Below are 20,592 nucleotides of genomic sequence, written 5' to 3' on the forward strand. Positions count from 1 at the left end.
ACCCCACCTCTGCCAACCCACATACACTTACCATGCAGCACCATTATTGACCTGGAGATTTGCAGCCTGCTGATGAATTTGTCTGGCTTTTCAAAAAATGCCAACTGCATTCCCTCATGGGCAACAGTGAGGAGACACCTTATCGTTTTCAGTCTCGGGGCTGTGCTAGAATCCAGGCTATTTAGTATAAAATTCACAATAGATCCTAATTCATTTAAAAGTGTGAATCATTGAGTAGACCTACAGCCTCAAGCATGTTCTTGCCATTAACAGTTATTTGCTCAAAGGCATTGATTGCTCAAGCTATTATTATCCTCCTGCCTTCTCCACATAACCCTGTCTGTAACACAGCGTTATCCTATCCTATTATGATACCATATGGCAATGCATAGGCCTATCACCACCGCCTCTTACCTCTTTGACTTTCTCCCGACGCTGCAGAGATTCAGGATCACTAGGTTTTCCATAATTTGCGCCATATGGCGGTTTCAGCATACAATTCCTCAACTTCACTCTCACAGGTGAGCGCGCCCGAATCGATACCACCACGCCCCTTGTATGCACCTTGTCGTCGGCAGCGTCACCTTCAGACGTATGCTCCATTGAAATTGTTCCTTGACTTTCCTTGTTATTATTTGTCTGTTTTCCATTTGAAGATGAGAGTTGTGATTGTATACGTAGCACTCCAATATCGAACCGAGCGGCTCCAATGAGCCCAATGGGTGAGCTGGGCTGTGTACTTTGTCCATTCATCGAATCGGTGATAACTGCCGAGTTGTCCGAATTATGTTGAAAAATACGTTTCAAACGAGATGTTTCAGGCAAAAAGAACAAAGCTCCAAATCCCAGACTTCCGAGAAACAGTAAGAATAGAAATGTCTGCGGTAAACGAAGCCCCACGAACGAAGTTTTACCTGCGAGCGTTTTGAAAATCATCTCGTCTCAGTTTGCCAACACAACAGCTACATTGTTGATAAAGTCAATTGTTGTCTCCTTACATTTTCCCTCGTGGCCGTTACAACAAAAAGAAAATAATTTAACTTATTTAGTTTGAGTAGAATTCCAACGTTAAATCTTCCCAGAGTATGGCGATTTTATGAACGCACGAGCCATTCTTAATCAGGTCTCGTTCACTCAAGCATGTTTAGAATTGTGATACACTGTACAGTACCTGTGTGAAGCTAGCCACAATAAGGATTAGCCACAATAAGGATTAGCCACAATAATGGAATTTGCGGTTCGGCTTCAAAATAATAGTCCCCAATTGAAACTGATGAACGGATACAAATAGTGTAATAATTTTACATTTTAGTCATTTAGCAGACGCTCTCATCCATAGCGACTTACAGTTAGTGCATTCATTTTAGAATAACTAGGTGGGACAAGCACATATCACAGGCATAGTAAGTAAACTTCTCAATAAAGTAGCTATCAGCAAAGTCTGAGCTAGATAGAGAGGAGAGGGGGGGGGGGTGTATTTAAGACACTCTTTGAAGAGGTATGGTTTCACATGCTTTGAGAAGATGGGCAGGGACTCTGCTGTCCTAGCTTCAGGAGGAAGCTGGTTCCACTATTGGGGTGCCAGGACAGAGAAGAGCTTGGACTGGGCTGAGCTGAGCTGCACTTCAGTAGGGGTGGGAAGGCCAAGAAACCGGAGGTGGCAGAACAGAGTGCTTGGGTTGGGGTGTAGGGTTTGAGTAGGGAGGGGCAGTTCCTCTTGCTGCTCCATAGGCAAGCACCAAGGTCTTGTAGTGGAAGCATGCTTTGACTGGAAGCCAGTGGAGTGTGCAGGGGAGCGGGCTGACATGGGAGAACTTGGGAAGGTTGAAGACCTGGGTGGCTGCAGCGTTCTGGATAAATTGCAGGGATTTGATGGCACAAGCGGGGAGCCCAGCTGGGCTCCATATTTGGATTAGAGAATGTGAAACAACAATGGAATGTTGTTATATAACTTAAAAATACACACAATTAATTTGAGAAACAGTATAAAAACAGTTTAAAATCCAACTGTGGTTGTATTAGACTGCATAATTGCATTGGGGGCATACAGTGCCTTCAGAAAGTATTCATACCCCTTGACTTATTCCACATTTTGTTGTTACAGCCTGAATTCAAATAGAAAGATTTTTTTCACCCATCTACACACAATACCCCATAACGACAAAGTGAAAACATGTTTTTAGACATTTTTGGCAATGTCTGTATTTCATTTTCAATACATGTCTAATTTATATAAGTATTCATACCCCTGAGTCAATACTTTGTAGAAGCACCTTTAGCAGCGATGACAGCTATGAGTCTTTTCACTCTAAAATGTGCAGTTTGTCACACAACACAATGCCACATATGTTTCAAGTTTTGAGGAAGCGTGCAATTGGCATGCTGACTGCAGGAATGTCCACCAGAGCTGTTGCCAGAGAATTTTATGTTAATTTCTCTACCATAAGCCGCCTCCAACATTGTTTTGGAGAATTTGACAGTACGTCCAACCGGACTCACAACCGCAGACCACATGTATGGTGTCATGTGGGTGAGCAGTTTGCTGACGTCAACTTTGTGAACAGAGTGCCCCCATGGTGACAGTGGGGATATGGTAATGGCAGGCATAAGCTACGGACAACGAACACAATTGCATTTTAGCAATGGCAATTTGAATGCACAAAAATACCGTGACGAGATCCTGAGGTCCCATTGTGAGACCCATTTTGTAAGGTATCTGTGACCAACAGATGCATATCTGTATTCCCAATCATGGGAAATCAATAGATTAGGGCCTAATGAATTTAATTCAATTGACTTATTTCCTCATATGAACTGTAACTCAGTTATATCAATGAATTTTGCATGGTGCATTTGTATTTTTGTTCAGTATAGTAATACAATTGCAAAATCTTCTCTCTGCCCCATGGCAAAAAGTGTAGAATTGCAGCAAACTTGCTTTAAAACGGCAACATTTTCTCTAATGCCTATGGAAAAATATGTTGAATTACAGGAAATGAACTCTTAAACTTCTCTCTGCTGTCAAGAGGAGGGCTGCACAAATGTTTAGCTAGCAAGGCGGGAGGGTGGGGCCCTCCAATAAAATGTCACTTACTCGCCGTCTTTCTCTCACTAACCCACTCTTAATTTCACTTCAATTTAAGGTCTTTATTGGCATGGGAAACATATGTTAACATTGCCAAAGCAAATGAAGTAGATAATAAACAAAAGTACAATAAACAATTAAACATTACACTCACAAAAGTTCCAAAAGAATAAAGACATTTCAAATGCCATATGTGCAAATAGTTAAAGTACAAAAGGGAAAATCAATAAACATGGGTTGTATTTAGAATGGTGTTTGTTCTTCACTGGTTGCCCTTTTCTTGTGGCAACAGGTCACATATCTTGCTGCTGTGATGGCACACTGTGGTATTTCACCAAATAGATATGGGATTTTATCAAAATTGGGTTCGTTTTCAATTTGTGGGTATGTGCAATCTTTTTTTGTTTTAATTTATGGGGGAAATGTGTCTAGTATGGTCATACATTTCGCAGGAGGTTAGAAAGTGCAGCTCAGTTTCCACCTAATTTTGTGGGCAGTGTGCACATAGCCTGTCTTATCTTGAGAGCCAGGTCTGCCTATGGCGGTCTTTCTCATTACCAAGGCTATGCTCACTGAATCTGTACATAGGCAAAGCTTTCCTTAATTTTGTGTCAGTCACAGTGGTCAGGTATTCTGCCACTGTGTACTCTCTGTGTAGGGCCAAATAACATTCTAGTTTGCTCTGTTTTTTGGTAAATTCTTTCCAATTTGTCAAGTAATTATCTTTTTGTTTTCTCATATGGTTGGGTCTAATTGTGTTGCTGTCCTGGGGCTCTGTGGGGTGTGTTTGTGAACGGAGCCCCAGGACCAGCTTGCTTAGGGGTCTCTTCTCCAGGTTCATCTCTCTGTAGGTGATGGCTTTGTTATGGAAGGTTTGGGAATCACTTCCTTTTAGGTGGTTGTAGAATTTAACGGCTCTTTTCTGGATTTTGATAATTAGCGGGTATCGGCCTGCTCTGCATGCATTTATTTGGTGTTTTACGTTGTACACACAGGATATTTTAGTCTCAATTTGGTGTTTGTCCCATTTTGTGAATTCTTGGTTGGTGAGACCCCAGACTGCCGAACCATGAAGGGCAATGAATTCTATTACTGATCCAAGTTTTTTTAGCCAGATCCTAATTGAATGTTGTTTTTAATGGCACATGCTCGCAGCTTTGTGGAAGTTACTTGTGGCGCTGATGATTAGGTCAGGGTATAGTTTTTTGTGTGCTCTAGGGCAACAGTGTCTAGATTAAATTTGTATTTGTGGTTCTGGAAACTGGCCCTTTCTCTCTCACCCCCTCCTCTCTCTCATCAATTTCAGGCTTTGGCTACATACTGACCCCTGATGGCAGTATATCTTAATTATTACCACAAATCTCACTATTAAAATGTCCAACAAAATATTAGTATTTTATGAGCACTTTGTTGTTAAACTCAGTCATGAAGTCATCTTAATTTCTGATGCATATTATCTGTAAAGCTTGTTTTACCTCTGTACAAACTGCTAACAATTCAACCCATTTCAAATAGGCCTGCATTGTCTTTCTTATAAAAATTATTCAACTTGGCAACTTCCTTTTTTTAGACAATCACTTACAAGTCTAAATGGATTTTGACAGCTTCAGACCCAAATACAGTGGAGACAAGGCATGAGTGCGTTTACTTTGAGTGATATGCAATCTATTTTGCTACTTGCTTCCAATGAAAAGGCTTTTATCCAGTCAAAAGACATACTGGAAATTGCAATTGTATTTATATAGTTACCAGGAGTGTGTTTTCTGGCTGCTAAGGGTAGTTGGCCAGCTACCCTGTGATGCAGTCCCTGAGAAAACATATTTAATATTCATGCGAATAAAGTGAATGAAGCACTATCATGTGAAAACGTATTAAGACAGAAGTGCTGACAAACACCTACATTCCTCTCTCTAAAAGGAAGCCGTGATTTTACATAACAAAAAAACATTGAAAAAATATCTTAAAACACAAACAAATCTTGACTCATGATTTCATGATATTGAAAAATGGTTCAAGAAAAATTGGTACGTGAACCTTTGGCAAATTATTCACATTATATTACATCAAAAATACCAAAGAACAAGGACCCAAATATGAGAAATACAACAACAACGGCACAGAGATAAATTAGAAATGTCCTTCGAGACATGAGATACTTTGAGAGGTTGCCATAGAAAAATCTCCATCTCATACAAGTAAGTGCCAGAGGAGAATTAAGGAGCTTCTGAAATAGTGGAATCCGATTATTCTCCTCATTTGAAGCGCTATAGTTTAAAAGATGTTCTTTAACAGGACATGAAGGGATCGTCGTCCTCCTTGTCTTTATTGGGACCGGGGTCGCTTAGACAGCGTGCTAGTCTCTGGTAGTCCAGCTCGCCCTGGTGGTTGTCTGACGCATTACCCCTGGGTCCTTCTATGTCTGCTTTCAGGCTAGGCCTCTTGGGTACCTCCTCCTCTAGGCTGACAGCGTCAGGTGTGCTGGGAGGGGAAGGCTGCTCAAAGTGGACAGTAGGGAAACTGTCAGCACTGAAAACCTGGTTGTCTTGAAGAAAGAAAGTATTATTAACCAGAGCTGGGCAGAAAATAGTTGTATTTTGTAGTTTATTTTAAAATACCTACTTTTCAAATACTCTAGTCGAATATAGTTAACTAAAAGGTTTCTTTGATATTCAAATACAGGTCTCAGAAAAACCAATAATATTTGGAAGTATTTTGAATACGTCTCAGAAAACCAAATAATAAAAAGCTATTTGAATATTATTGAACATTATTTAAAAATCTTTATTTGGTGGCTTCCAAATATTTGATTAAGAACCAAAAAACTACAACAGTAAGTTGAAATAGTCTAAATATATGATCAATAACACATGGTTTGGAGGGCTCTTAAATATGAATCTTAATATTGCCTATAGCCTAGAGTTGAATACGAGGGACATCGAATCTCAACATTACAGTAGACCAATTTTTCAGCTCCAAAATGACGAACAAATATATGTTCATAATGAGTGAGACATAAGGTAGAGTAACACTTGACAGCAACTTCTTATACATGTGTAGTAACTTTGATTATTACAATAGCAACATTGTTGATACCTAACTTTGGAAATTGCTTTATAATTGCACAATAATGGAGGTATTACATAAGTGGAATAAGTACATCACTATTCCTTGTGTACAGTAGTTACAAAAACTCAGCTCATTGCTATGCAAATAAAATGCAATTGCCAAAGTATTATGTAACATGGTAATACATGTTGCTACAAAAGTAATTACAGTTTTATTACACAAGAACAGTTAAATGTTAAGTGTTACTGAGAATGCAAACATTAACAAAATATGGCTATTCAGTGTCAAAGGAAACACATATCCCAAAATTGCCATCTTGTGAGATTGTGTGTGCTCTATAGTTTCAAAAAACTAGTTGCTTTCTCAGATCTGTACATCTAAATGTACAAGTACATTTAGAAAAGTAGTCATTTTTGGGGATCTGTATATTTGAAGTAACTATTTGTTTCCCTCAAAAAAAATAGTTACTTTCCACACAGCATAATTACAACTAGTTATCCCAGGTCTGTTATCAACACTTACGTTACAAATCTGAACTCTTTTTACTGCATATTTATATTGAATATAATAACATAATATGGATATATACAGGGGCACATTTTTTAGGAATTATAACAGTTTCAGTGACAGACAGAAGCAACAAGGCACAAAACAGAAGAAAATTGTCAGAAACAGGGAGGTACTATCTGAACTCAGTCCAATAAGAAATGCTTGTTTTCATTCTACAATATTGTGCTGCGGTGTGCCCTGATGAATACGACCCAGGTGTGTTAGACTGACAGACCTGATTCAAACCTGACTCGCCTGACTCCAGGCCTAGGTGACTCCCGGTTGGCTGGAACAGTGAGGTAGTGGCTCATCTGCAGAAACAATATTGTTACAACGTCAATATGCCTCATTATTGCAATGAGGCAAAATCTCATACATAGCCGTGGTCAAGAAAGAACACTGGACTGGGGTCTATTCCAAACACCGACCCTCCCTCTCCATCACACTTACCCTCCCTCTCCATCACACTTACCCTCCCTCTCCATCACACTTACCCTCCCTCTCCATCACACTTACCCTCCCTCTCCATCACACTTACCCTCCCTCTCCATCCACTTACCCTCCCTCTCCATCACACTTCCCTCTCCATCACACTTACCCTCCCTCTCCATCACACTTACCCTCCCTCTCCATCACACTTACCCTCCCTCTCCATCACACTTACCCTCCCTCTCCATCACACTTACCCTCCCTCTCCATCACACTTACCCTCCCTCTCCATCACACTTACCCTCCCTCTCCATCACACTTACCCTCCCTCTCCATCTACCCTCCCTCTCCATCACACTTACCCTCCTCTCCATCACACTTACCCTCCTCTCCATCACACTGACCCTCCTCTCCATCTCCATCTTAGTCTTCCGTAGGCGCACCTCGCTCACGTCGTCTTCCTCATCGGCGTCAAACAGAGTGTGTCTGCTGTAGGATCTGCTGCGCATCTGGGGAAACAAGGAACTGGATGTGAAAATGGTGTTGCTTGGTGCCCGGGGATAATAGCTAAGAGAAACTAACAGAGCTCTGTCTGCACATACAGAGACATCATACGTTACTCTAAAAATGTTTAACTCAGTGTAAGAGGCATGGCGGGTATGCCTGTGTGCATATTCTGTTTTTCTATCTTCCTCAGGTGGCAAACCTAATTTCCCTTCAGACATTCAATTTCAACCAAATTCCTTTATTAGAACTTACTTTTTGCTTGTTGTTCTGCAGGTTGGCCCTCAGGATCCTTCTGATCTCTTCCTCCCGTTTCTTAGAGACCCGTGGAATCGCTCTGGGCTGGATGTTCCTTGGGAGACACAGATTAAAGATATGACCAAAATTTCCATCACACCACAGTCAGGAACAGACAGGCCACTTGTAGCCTAGTTCCAGGTCGGTTTGTACGGTCTTGCCAACTCCTGTCACACCGCATGACAGATCTGGGACTAGGTTAAGGGTCTAACAGAGTACCACATGTGTACATGTACACACAGCAGTGTTCTAGAACATTGGACTGTTGGCTTTAAAACTTTTCAAATTCTCAGTGCAGCTCAAGCCATTTCTTCAACTGTCAACACATTCAACACAAATTAATAGCGGATGTGTACCAGAGACACGTTGGTTGGGAATTGTGGGGAGGTGCGCATTCAGGCTGTGTGTCCACCGCAGATGGTGGTCTGAAAGCTGCGTAGCTATGTCACAATGGGACGCTGGACGATCGGGTCCTAGCGTCTGTGGACTATGATTTAAGCTTAAGCCAACAGTGGCCTCTGGTGGAGAGGAATGGATTTGGACAGTAATCGGCCCTTACTCTTACTGCACGGATGATAAGTACAAAGGACAGGTTGCACTCCAGGGGTTAAAATAAGTATATCTTAAACAGAAATAGGAGGCAATACTTACTGCATGGAGATGGTGGAGGGCAGAACTGAGGGCAGCTGGCCACTCTCCACCATCATAATAGCCTGCTTCAGCTCCATCTTGCGGTAGAAGGCGATCAACTCAGGCTCCTTAAAGTTCTCGCCTGCTATAAGCCACCTCTTCACGTAGGTCTTGTTGAAGCGGTTAAGCCTGATATGAGGAGTAGAGGAATGGAAAGAGGGAAAAACAGAAAGAAAAGGAGATGGATGGAGAGAGAGAGATCGAAATAGAGATAAAGAGGAAGAGAGTTCATGATGTGTGAAGAATAAAATGGCTGCTTTATTCCCCAAAACGATATCAATCCTTTTAATATGTTTATTTCACAATGGCATGGGATCCATACTTCTCCTTCCAGTGATAATGCCCATAATGGCCACAGACACCCTCAACTCCTGTGAGGAGATGGTCCAGGAACTAAGAGAGAAAATTAGGTGTTTACAAAGTCTCTGATTAACCATACATTTAATTTAGTGTAATATGTAAGGACCCATACTACAGTATAATAATACTGCTTGTCACCCATGTGTAATATCTGGTGGACAGACGTACAGTTGAAGTCGGAAGTTTACATACACTTAAGTTGTAGTCATTAAAACTCGTTTTTCAACCACTCCAGAAATTTCTTGTTAACCAACTACAGTTTTGGCAAGTCGGTTAGGACATCTACTTTGTGCAAGCCATGTCATTTTTCCAACAATTGTTGACAGATTATTTCACTGTATCACAATTCCAGTGGGTCAGAAGTTTACATACACTAAGTTGACTGTGCCTTTAAACAGCTTGGAAAATTCCAGAAAATTATGTCATGGCTTTAGAAGCCTCTGATAGGCTAATTGATATCATTTGAGTCAATTGGAGGTGTACCTGTGGATATATTTCAAGGCCTACCTTCAAACTCAGCGCCTCTTTGCTTGACATCATGGGAAAATAAATAAATAAATCAGCCAAGACTTCAGAATAAAATTGTAGACCTCCACAAATCTGGTTCATCCTTGGGAGCAAATTCCAAATGCCTGAAGGTACCACGTTCATCTGTACAAACAATAGTACTCAAGTATAAACACCATGGGCCCACGCAGCGGTCATACCTCACAGGAAGGAGTTGCGTTCTGTCTCCTAGAGATGAACGTACTTTGGTGCGAAAAGTGCAAATCAATCCTAGAACAACAGCCAAGGACCCCGTGAAGATGCTAGAGGAAACAGCTACAAAAGTATCTATATCCACAGTAAAACGAGTACTATATAGACATAACCTGAAAGGCTGCTCAGCGAGGAAGAAACAACTGCTCCAAAACCGCCATAAAAAAATCCAGACTACGGTTTGCAACTGCACATGGGGACAAAGATCGTACTTTTTGGAGAAATGTCCTCTGGTCTGATGAAACAAAAATAGAACTGTTTGGCCATAATGAACTTCGTTATGTTTGGAGGACAAAAGGGGAGGCTTGCAAGCCGAAGAACTCCATACCAACCACGAAGCACGGGGTGGCAGCATCAGGTTGTGGGGGTGCTTTGCTGCAGGAGGGATTGGTGCACTTCACAAAATAGATGGCATCACGAAATTATGTGGATATATTGAAGCAACATCTCAAGACATCAGTCAGGAAGTTAAAGCTTGGTCGCAAATGGGTCTTCCAAATGGACAATGACCCCAAGCATACTTCCAAAGTTGTGGCAAAATGGCTTAAGGACAACAAAGACAAAGTATTGGAATGGCCATCACAAAGCCCTGACCTCAATCCCATAGAAAATTTGTGGGCAGAACTGAAAAAGTGTGTGCGAGCAAGGAGGCCTACAAACCTGACTCAGTTACACCAGCTCTGTCAGGAGGAATGGCCCACAATTCACTCAACTTAGTGGGAAGCTTGTGGAAGGCTACCCGAAACATTTGACCCAAGTTAAAGAATTTAAAGGCAATGCTACCAAAAACTAATTGAGTGTATGTAAACTTCTGACCCACTGGGAATGTGATGAAAGAAATAAAAGCTGAAAGAAATAATTATCTACTGTTATTCTGACATTTCACATTCTAAAATAAAGTGGTGATCTAACTGACCTAAGACAGGGAATTTTTACAATAATTTTAAAAAACTGAGTTTAAATGTATTTGGCTAAGTTGTATGTAAACTTCCGACTTCAACTGTACGTAACATAAATAGGTGATGCTGCTACGCAAGATTTTGGTTCTGGAATTCCGAGATTACCTCTGTGTGAATCTCCTCGTTGATGGAAGGCTTGCTCTCCTTCTTCTTCTTCACAGCAAGTAGCTCAACCAAGGGCCTGATTGTCATACCCTGAAAACACCCAGAAAAGTAGTAGTAAGTTGTAAAGTGAACCTTGTCTATACAAGCAGGTCAAAGTGTTCCATTTCACTTTTTCAGAGATTTACAGTAACATTTTGGAGCAGAGTCAAGGAATGTTTGAACTTCAGAGCAGGGGTGTCAAAACTTATTCCATGGAGGGGCAAACATCTGTTGATTTCTGTTATTTCCTTGAATTTCAACACCCAGACAACCAGGTGTGGGAAGTTCCTAACTAATCAGTAACCTTAATTGCTCAATCAAGAACAATGGATGATCAAAAACCTCCAGACACTCGATTCCACATGGAATGAGTTTGACACCTATGCTTTAGGGCAGTGTTTCCCAACTTCAGTACCTCCAACAGCAGTGAGGTAAAGTACTTAAAGAAAAGTACTACTCAAGTCATTTGTGGGGGTATCTATACTTCACAATTTCTATTTTTGAAAACTTTTACTTCATTACATTCCTAAAGAAAATAATTTACTTTTTACTCAATACATTTTCCCTGACACCCAAAAGTACTCATTACATTTTGAAATGCTTAGCAGGACAGGAAACTTGTCCAATTCATAAACTTATCAGGAGAATATCCCTGGTCATACTTGCTGCCTCTGATCTGGCAGACTCACTAAACACAAATGCTTTAGAGTATGCCCCTGGTTATCCATAAATAAATAAAAATGGGAGAAAATTGGTTTGCTTCATATAAGGAATTGTATATTATTTATACTTATACTTTTGATACTTAAGTATATTTTAGAAATTACATTTACGTTTCATACTTAAGTACATTTAGACCCAAATACTTTTAGACTTTCACTCAAGTAGTATTTTACTGGGTGACTTTCACAAAAAAGTGTACTGTTGGGGTTACTGGAGGTGTTGGGAAGCACTGCTTTAGAGCATCATTCAGATTATCTGCCTCACCTGCACAAACACAGTAAAGAAAATGACAGTGATGATTGCTGTCAGGAACAAGTTCCTCATTTGGTGACTATTTGACAGCAGGTATCCCAGGGAGAAAGCTATGGCCCCTCGCAGGCCACCGTAGGCCACAATGAACTGGTCCTTTTTGGTCAACTTGACAATACGGAATTTGTTTATGATGAATGTAAGGCCAATCACACCTGTAATACACAGACATATAAAATAAATACATTTTTCCCCAAGTATAAATGAAATGGATGAAAAAAGTTATACTTTAACGTTAGTGTATTTACATTTAGGTTTTTAACATTTTATTCCACATTTATATTGCATCTGTTTTACTGTAACTTTTATGGAAATCTTTAAAGAATTAGCATTTTGCATAATACTGACCCAGTACTCGTGACACCAGACAGAGGATGACGGTGGTGATGACGAAGGTCCAGTTCCAGGCATGCGGCCCTGCCACCGTGGACACGCCCAGGAAGATGAAGATTAGTGTCTCGCTCACGCTGCTCCACATCTTCAGGAAGTACTTGATGGTGGTGTAGGACTTGTGGGATATGTTGGCCTCCACATAAGGCCGCATCACAACCCCACATGCTATCAAACTACGGAAGGTAGTACAAGACAATTTTCATTGTAACTTCATGTTCATTTGTCAGTTCAACTTATAGCATGATGTACTACAGTAACCATAATGCTCCATGTAACATACTGAAGCCAACCGAATGGTGTCCCGTCTCCTTAATGTCCCATCTCCCAAATCAATACACATCTGTTCTCTGTCAAATAGCTACTTACGCCATGATACCAGAGAGATGGAACATCTCGGAGGAAAGGTAGGCCATGTAGCTGTATAGGAAGACGAAAAGGGGTTCGATGACGCGGGTGTGAGAGGTGAAACGAGAGGTGAAGGCTGCCAAGAAGCCGTATATGGCCCCCACCAGGACCCCTCCTAGGGACACCACGAAGAAACACACCACGCCTAGGAACACATCCAATACAGTGACCGTCCCCACTTTGGAGAACTCCTCAAACAGGTTGTACAGAACCTGCATGGCGGGATGAAGGAGGGGTCAGTGGAAATTCGCAGAGATGTGTTTGTGAGTCCCAAATAGCACCCTACATCAGGGATAGTGTGCCATTTGGGACACTAGATAGGGTGCCATTTGGGATACAGACTATATGTCCAGGAAATAGCCATATTCAATCAACTAGATTTAGCTATAGTTGTCGATTTGATTCTGCTTCACGTTATCCTTGATCAGGCTTGATTTCAAGCCAAGGGTCCTCTAACCACTACACCAGTATATCCCTACACCCGTGTTATATGCTGAGACACATTATCCATTTGCTTCACGTTACCTATTGGTTGAATGGTAACATGATTATACATGGTATGCAAACAACATGTGGACTATCTATATGGTATCCTTCAGACAAGCTCAAGATACTAGGGTCGAGTCCCAAATGGTACCCTAGTCCTAGTATATAGTGAACTACTTTTGACTAGTAGTGGTTGCACTATGTAGGGAATAAGGTGCCATTTGGGATGCAACCTAGCTGGCATCAGCCCCTCTCAGCTCTTCAGTCTTTTGGAACACTGAGGCCATTATCACCGCCAGGCAGTAAATACCCTCCCATTGCTTTACTGCTCCATTAAACCAACATCCTGTTTGGGTGATAGCTGAATCAGTGGTCCGGGTTGGCATAGTCAGAACCATTTGGCTGAGTAATATCTACACCTGCCAAAAGCACCTAAACTGCTATTAATAGATGTTTACGCATACAGTGAGCCGGTGAGTGAGCCACAGTCAAATGCCATCTACACTATATGACAAAGTATGTGGACACCTGCTCGTCGAACATCTCATTCCAAAATCATGGGCATTAATATGGAGTTGGTCCCCCCTTTGCTGCTATAACAGCCTCCACTCTTCTGGGAAGGCTTTCCACTAGATGTTGGAACATTTCTGCGGGGACTTGCTTCCATTCAGCTACAAAAGCATTAGTGAGGTCAGGCACTGATGTTGGGCGATTAGGCCTGGCTCAAGGTTGGTGTTCTAATTCATGCCAAAGGTGTTCGATGGGGTTGAGGTGCGGGCTCTGTGTAGGCCAGTACTTCCACAACAATCTCAACAAACCATTTTCTGTATGGACCTCGCTTTGTGCATGGGGGCATTGTCATGCTGAAACAGGAAAGGGCCTTCCCCAAACTGTTGCCACAAAGTTGGAAGCACTTTACAGTTAGCACTATGCATTTGGGCAGATGGCGTTCTCCTGGCATCCACCAAACCCAGATTTGTTCGTCGGACTACCAGATGGTGAGGTGTGATTCATCACTCCAGAGAACGTGTTTCCACTGCGCCAGAGTCCAATGGCGTCGAGCTTTACACCCCTCCAGCCGATGCTAGGCATTGCACATGGAACTCGTAGTGAGTGTTGCAAACGAGGACAGATTATTTTTATGAGCTACGCGCTTCAGCACTCGCCGATCCCGTTCTGTGAGCTTGTGTAGTCTACCACTTTGCGGCTGAGCCGTTGTTGCTCCTAGACGTTTTCACTTCACAATAACAGCACTTACAATTGACCGGGGCAGCTCTAGCAGGGCAGAAGTTTGACTAACTGACTTGTTGTAAAGGTTGCATCCTATGGCGGTGCCACGTTGAAAGTCACTGAGCTCACCAGTAAGATAATTCTACTGCCAATGTTTGTCTATGGAGATTGCATGGTGGTGTGCTCGATTTTATATACCTGTCAACAACGAGTGTGGCTGAAATAGCCGAATCCCAAAATTTGAAGGGGTGTCCACATACTTTTGTATATATTGTGTACCTTACAGTTAGCTGCTAGCAGAGAGGAAAGTGCTCCATCATGGTTAATAGAAAATGGATTATGCTCATTCTCCTCAGCTGTGAGAACACTGGCTGCCTGTTAAGCGAGGTGGCTGGTGGCGTTAGCCACGGGTCTGGAAATGAACACTAAATTTACACAGCTGGCATTGGAATAAAGTAACAAAACAGCTCCTGTCATGTTAACTTGAGTTGACGGAAACAAGCCAACATTGTACACAGAAAGAGAAATGCAGCAACTGAGTGAACTAACAGTATCACCCCAAATAAAATTTGGCCTCAAATTTGATTTGTCCCCACTGTGACAAATGACCCCGATGAAGGCGAAGGGCCGAAGCACGCTGGTTTTATCAATCCACTGCCCATAAATAGTTGCTGAATTTCCTCTTGGAAATTGCTACTCAATTCATGCACCTTGGTTGGAAAACCCTTAACACTCACCACTGTGACAGCATCATTGAGAAGGGACTCCCCAAACACCAGGATGTGAACCAACTCGTTGATATGGATCTCCTCAAACACAGCCAGCACGGCCACGGGGTCCACGGCCGACACGATGGAACCGAAGAGCAGGCAGGCCAGCAGGTCAACTCCGCTCAGACCGACGCTCTCGATCTGGCACAAAGCGTACAGCAAGCCCCCCATAAAGAAGGCGTTCCACAGGGTACCTAGAAAGAGATAGAAAGAGAATGGCCGTGTCCTAATACCTGTACTTGCATTCTAAATAGTAGGCATTTTGGGTATGAAGGAAAAACATACTTTTATAGTATGTGAAATTTTGAACACTTTAAATGCCAGCTCATTTTGGCTTTTCATCTAGTAGAATTCGCTGCACAATATTGAGGAAGAGAATGGCCTTTCGAGACCCACGTGTGTTTGACAACAGCTGATAATCAGCTGAGGGGATGCGCCGCACCAAAATGAACGAATGGCGGGAATCAACACAATTGCGCATTAGATGAGGCATTCTCAGTAGGAGGAGCTTAGTATGCTGATATTTATTGCTGACTGCATTCATTTTTAAACAGTACGTTCTAAACAGTATGTAATATGATTAGTATACACAGTATGCAGTTTAAGTTAGTAGGCAAGCTAGATTTCGGACACGGACAATGGTTTATTTCACCAAGGTGACATTACATGGTATCAATACCAGCAAAGGCTAAATTATTGTATACAAATTACAATTTTCACAAGGGTAGTAGTAGTAGTTCACTAACCATGGCATGACAAGGAGTTTGACATTATAGCACAAACAGATCTGGGACCAGGCTAGGAAATGTGTTTGTGGCAGTTTAACTATATGATATAAATATGATAATATGAAAGTAGCAAATACATCTGTATACAAATTGCACTGGAGGGATAAAGTGCTTAGCAGTCAGTGCTTAGTTACCTATCACCGCAAACACCAAGATGGTGCCCACGTTCTCTGTGAAGGGCCGGATCGGCAGGAAGTAGCCAGCATCAAGGATGATGGGAGGGAGGAGGCACAGGAAGAAGAGCTGGGAGTCCAGTACTGGGGGCTCTTCTCCAATCACCTTGATGAGCCCCCCCACTAGCAGCCCCACCACGATCAGCAGACAGCTCTCTGGGACCACGGCAGACAGACGCGGGATCAGATGGAAACCTAAATGGGGAGACGAGGTAGTTAATGTTATTATAGAGACATATCTGTCTACCGTACACCAGGGACCATATTCATAAAGTGTCAGAGTAGGAGTGCTTATCTAGGATCAGGTCCCCCCTGTTTATGTAATCCTATTCACTATTCATTATGATCTAAAAGGCAAAGCTGATCCTAGATCTTTTCGTTTTTTATTTATGAATACGGGTCTAGGTCAGTAGAAGGCAGTGGGTTCATTACTATGACATTGCTGTGTCCAGGCAAGAATGTGTGCAATTTCCTCCCTATGTTGATATAGCCTCTGTTGCAATTGCCTTCAGATGTGCAGTACATTGTATAAAACAAACTGCCTGTAGAAGTGGATATAGTTATTTTAAGTTTACAGTATACACGTACAGAGGTGCAACTTAACCCCCCACATTCTGAAATTGCACCCCCTAGCGGTTGAGTAGGCTGTTTGGAGTGTTTACCCGACTGCATAAAAAAAAAATATATATGTATATAATACATTTACGTCCCCCCCACTTCTAAAACCAAAGTTGTTCCCTTGTACACATATAACCACTTAATTATTGGATGAATGAAATGCTCTAATCAGTTAGTTGTGCATCACTGTCTGACATTCTAAGCTCTCATAAAAAAATTAAAAGGCCTTTTTTTAGACTGCTATTTCAGGCAACACACAGGATGCTACTGCACAAGTTGCTAGTCATAGGTCAACCATGCTGGTGCTGCAACTGCAGATAACTTAAACCCAGATATACATTTCTTAGGGCAAGTGGATACAAACAGGAGAACCCTAGTACCACTCCAGTACCTCAAGGGTCTCCGCCTAATGTTGGTCTGAGTCCTGGAATGTTATAATTTACTACATCTGGGATGGGCCAAGGGTGTGAAGCACAAAAACCCTACATAACTCACAAGACGTTCTTGCAAGAAAGGCATTTCACTGTACTTGTGCGCGTGACATTAAAACTCTTCAACAGTATGTATCCCCCAAGAGACACACCATTCATTATAACAACAACTGAAGGATAAGGATATTGGGAGACAGTCAGTCTCAATGACTACAGTGTAAATATTTCAGGACTAGGACACTGTTTGAAATTGGTATACTGCTGTATGTGCCACTGTATGCATCAGCCCCCACCAGCTCCTTTCCTCTTTCTGTTATCACAGAGTACAGAAGAGCAGGCTGGCCTTGAGGAGAGAGCTGCTGCTGCAGCAGATAAGTCCAAATCAGCTTCACTTATTGGGCTGGGCCAATGATAGACAGGGAGGGGAAAGCCCCACGGCCAATCACTATCTCGGCAAGCTGACTCAGAAATGACAACATATACACGGAAGATCCCTTAATAGGGTGTGTCCCAAATGGCACCCTATTCCCTATATAGAGAATATGGTGCCATTTGGGACACAGACTATGTGTATACGAAATACAATATGAAATATTTGTGTAGTGTGTATGTCTTTTTCTGAGATTAACAATAGCCTATTTTAAAAGTGAAAGTACAGTCACAGGAAATACATGCAGAACTAGCTACACCCCTAGCGACCCCCTACATCCCTTTAACTCTGGCAGGTCATGATAACAACTGCTCTCCTCACTCTCAGAATTTCCAACTCAAATGTTTGCCAAATCGTGCAGTATTTAATCCTCAAGTCTCCATTACACTAATCTCATGGAATTTCTGAATCTATTTCTAGTGGTGACTGGTGAGAGGGACAATTGCTTATACAGTCCATGGTAAGATGCAGTGTCTCATGATCAAAAGTAGGGCTGGGACAATGGGTATGGCTGCAGCAACTTTTACTTATTGGTAATAGTATGGCTTCCAAGCCCAATCCTGTGCCACAAAGAACCAGAGAACGTTGTGCCCATAATACTGTGTAAAAACAGGCAGGGAGTAGGTCTCGAACCCTCGACCTTCTAGCCCGAGGTCCGGCGCGCTATCGACTGTGCCGCAAAAGCATGTTCGTGCAGCCGGGTCGATTTCCGCTCTTATAAACCCAGGGTCGTTACAATACGTTTATAATATCATCCCACTTCTACCACCAATTTAGCGATTAGGAACATGGTCGGCAAATCTAACTCCTGTGTCCAAAATTCTTGGCAGGAACTGTAGTACCAATTTAGCGATTAGGAACATGGTCGGCAAATCTAACTCCTGTGTCCAAAATTCTTGGCAGGAACTGTAGTATGTATATAACATTACATTCCTGTCTGAATTGACGAGTTGTAGGGTATTGCAATAATATCCCTGTCTAAACGGGTCTGAAGCGTTCAATCAAGTTATCATACCCCCTGAGCAGACAGCTGCAGTGTCACGATGCATGACGCAATGTGACGTTGAGGGGTTTATACTGTGTCATATTAATCCATATCAATTAATGCAGCAGGGGGCATTCCCAATGTATCACGTTAACATCGTGACAAAAGCAAAGGCTGATACTCACCAAGTTTCATCAATAAGGCGAGGAGGATCCATAACGCGATCTCAAAAGGCTTTCGTACGTGTTCGTAATTTACGGCAAGTACGGGAAATGCCTTTTTAGTATTTGTTATATTAGTTAAATGTGAGCCTTCAGTCCCATGCGATTGATATGCAGGGGCAGAGGCTTCAATTGGTAATCCAATGCCCACGAACACAACTAAAACTATTACCAGGAGATCCCTGCGACAGCCAGGAAAGGCACACGAGAATGCCGGCATTTCAAATATGTTAATGATTTATCCCGCTAGCTACTCCAAATCGTCATCCTCCATCAATACGTCGGAGATGCAGGCAGAAATGAAGATGTAAGGGGAAGTGATGCTGGTGCCATGTTACTGCAGCTGGAGCTTGCACTTTTACGCAGTGCATGTACAGACATCATGCATAGAATATCACGGGTAAATGTAAAGAAGCACCAGTAAAAAGCTCCCTGATGAATGAGAGTTAACGCCGGCTTTGATGATGATTGTATTCCTCCTTAAATGTTTGCGCAGTGTCGTCAAGCGTTGAAGTGTTCACTAATGTGAAAGGCGCAGCTGTTATGGATCAGGCGGAATATCAACTCCCGTTTGTGCCTCATGTCCTCTATTTGGGTTACATTGGCTGCAATCACACCTCAATGGTTCATACAACCAGCCCAATTCGGTTATTTTCTACTTCTGTGGTTGGCAACCAAAAATGTGCATTACCGCCACCACCTGGAGTGGAGTGTGAGTCCATTACAATTTGTGATACAAAAAGATGGACAAATTGCTACTCTTCTGCAGTAAAATCTTGTAAACCCAAGTACTTCTCTGGAGCTTCCACCAGAACATATATTTTCTGTGATTTTACGTTCCATTTGTGCAGTACACTTCATAACCATGGCAATGCAAGTCCGGCGTTATGGGCGGGCCTTAGGAGGCTACCACACCTTGTCCATCCAAATAAAATATTTAAATATTCATCATTTATTTGACAGAGACCCTTGGCCTACAATGGTCATGCACCGCAGAAATCTAATTAACATAAGAAAAAAATCCCCATCAAAATCCGTCTGTTTCGGCTAGAGATACAGTTGAAGTCGGAAGTTTACATACACCTTAGCCAAATACATTTAAACTCAGTTTTTCACAATTCCTGACATTTAATCCTACTAAAAAGTCCCTGTCTTAGGTCAGTTAGGATCACCACTTTATTTTAAGAATGTGAGATGTCAGAATGATAGTAGAGAATTATGTATTTCAGCTTTTATTTCTTTCATCACATTCCCAGTGGGTCAGAAGTTTACATTCACTCAATTAGTATTTGGTAGCATTGCCTTTAAATTGCTTGACTTGGGTCAAACATTTCGGGTAGCCTTCCACAAGCTTCCTACAATAAGTTGGGTGAATTTTGGCCCATTCCTCCTTTACAAAGCTGGTGTAACTGAGTCAGGTTTGTAGACCTCCTTGCTCGCACACGCTTTTTCAGCTCTGCCCACACATTTTCTACAGGATTTAGGTCAGGGCTTTGTGATAACCACTCCAATACCATGACTTTGTTATCCTTAGGCCATTTTGACACAACTTTGGAAGTATGCTTGGGGTCATTGTCCATTTGGAAGACCCATTTGCGACCAAGCTTTAACTTCCTGACTGATGTCTTGAGATGCTGCTTCAATATATCCACATAATTTTCCTGCCTCATGATGCCATCTATTTTGTGAAGTGCACCAATCCCTCCTGCAGCAGGGCACCCACCCCCACAACGTGCTTCGTGGTTGGGATGGAGTTCTTCGGCTTGCAAGCCTCCCCGTTTTTCCTCC

The 20,592-nt window shown here is 42.1% G+C and overlaps 2 protein-coding genes across 5 annotated transcripts in view; both read right to left on the bottom strand.

Moving 5' to 3' along the window:
- LOC112229547 (mannosyl-oligosaccharide 1,2-alpha-mannosidase IA) overlaps window positions 1-1,168 on the bottom strand; it is a 28,233-nt gene extending 27,065 nt beyond the window's left edge. For both annotated transcript variants that reach the window (XR_006080569.1, XM_024395443.2), the window contains exon 1: window positions 415-1,168. Coding sequence is in view for 1 of the 2 variants with exons in the window: in XM_024395443.2 (XP_024251211.1) it covers window positions 415-936 (522 nt within the window). In the remaining variant the exon portion in view is untranslated. The remainder of the gene's footprint in view (window positions 1-414) is intronic.
- A 2,859-nt stretch (window positions 1,169-4,027) lies between these two features.
- On the bottom strand, window positions 4,028-19,434 carry slc9a1b (solute carrier family 9 member A1b). Of its 3 annotated transcripts, none has more exons than XM_024395441.2 (13): window positions 18,769-19,434; window positions 16,081-16,314; window positions 15,126-15,352; window positions 12,634-12,884; window positions 12,223-12,440; window positions 11,830-12,029; window positions 10,804-10,893; window positions 8,943-9,013; window positions 8,582-8,749; window positions 7,889-7,985; window positions 7,534-7,638; window positions 6,936-7,011; window positions 4,028-5,627 (listed from the first exon to the last, which is right to left on the bottom strand). In XM_024395441.2, exons 1-13 carry the CDS (start codon window positions 19,022-19,024, stop codon window positions 5,371-5,373), a joined length of 2,250 nt encoding a protein of 749 aa, XP_024251209.1. In that variant the 5' UTR covers window positions 19,025-19,434; the 3' UTR covers window positions 4,028-5,370. The 3 variants fall into 3 exon arrangements, with proteins under 3 accessions (XP_024251209.1, XP_024251208.1, XP_024251210.1); XM_024395440.2 differs by having other exon boundaries at window positions 4,029-5,627; window positions 7,513-7,638; window positions 18,769-19,433; XM_024395442.2 differs by having other exon boundaries at window positions 5,476-5,619; window positions 7,513-7,638.
- Between the last annotated feature and the right edge of the window lie 1,158 nt (window positions 19,435-20,592).

The sequence above is a fragment of the Oncorhynchus tshawytscha genome, linkage group LG31, assembly GCF_018296145.1.
Source record: "Oncorhynchus tshawytscha isolate Ot180627B linkage group LG31, Otsh_v2.0, whole genome shotgun sequence".
NCBI lineage: Eukaryota > Metazoa > Chordata > Actinopteri > Salmoniformes > Salmonidae > Oncorhynchus > Oncorhynchus tshawytscha.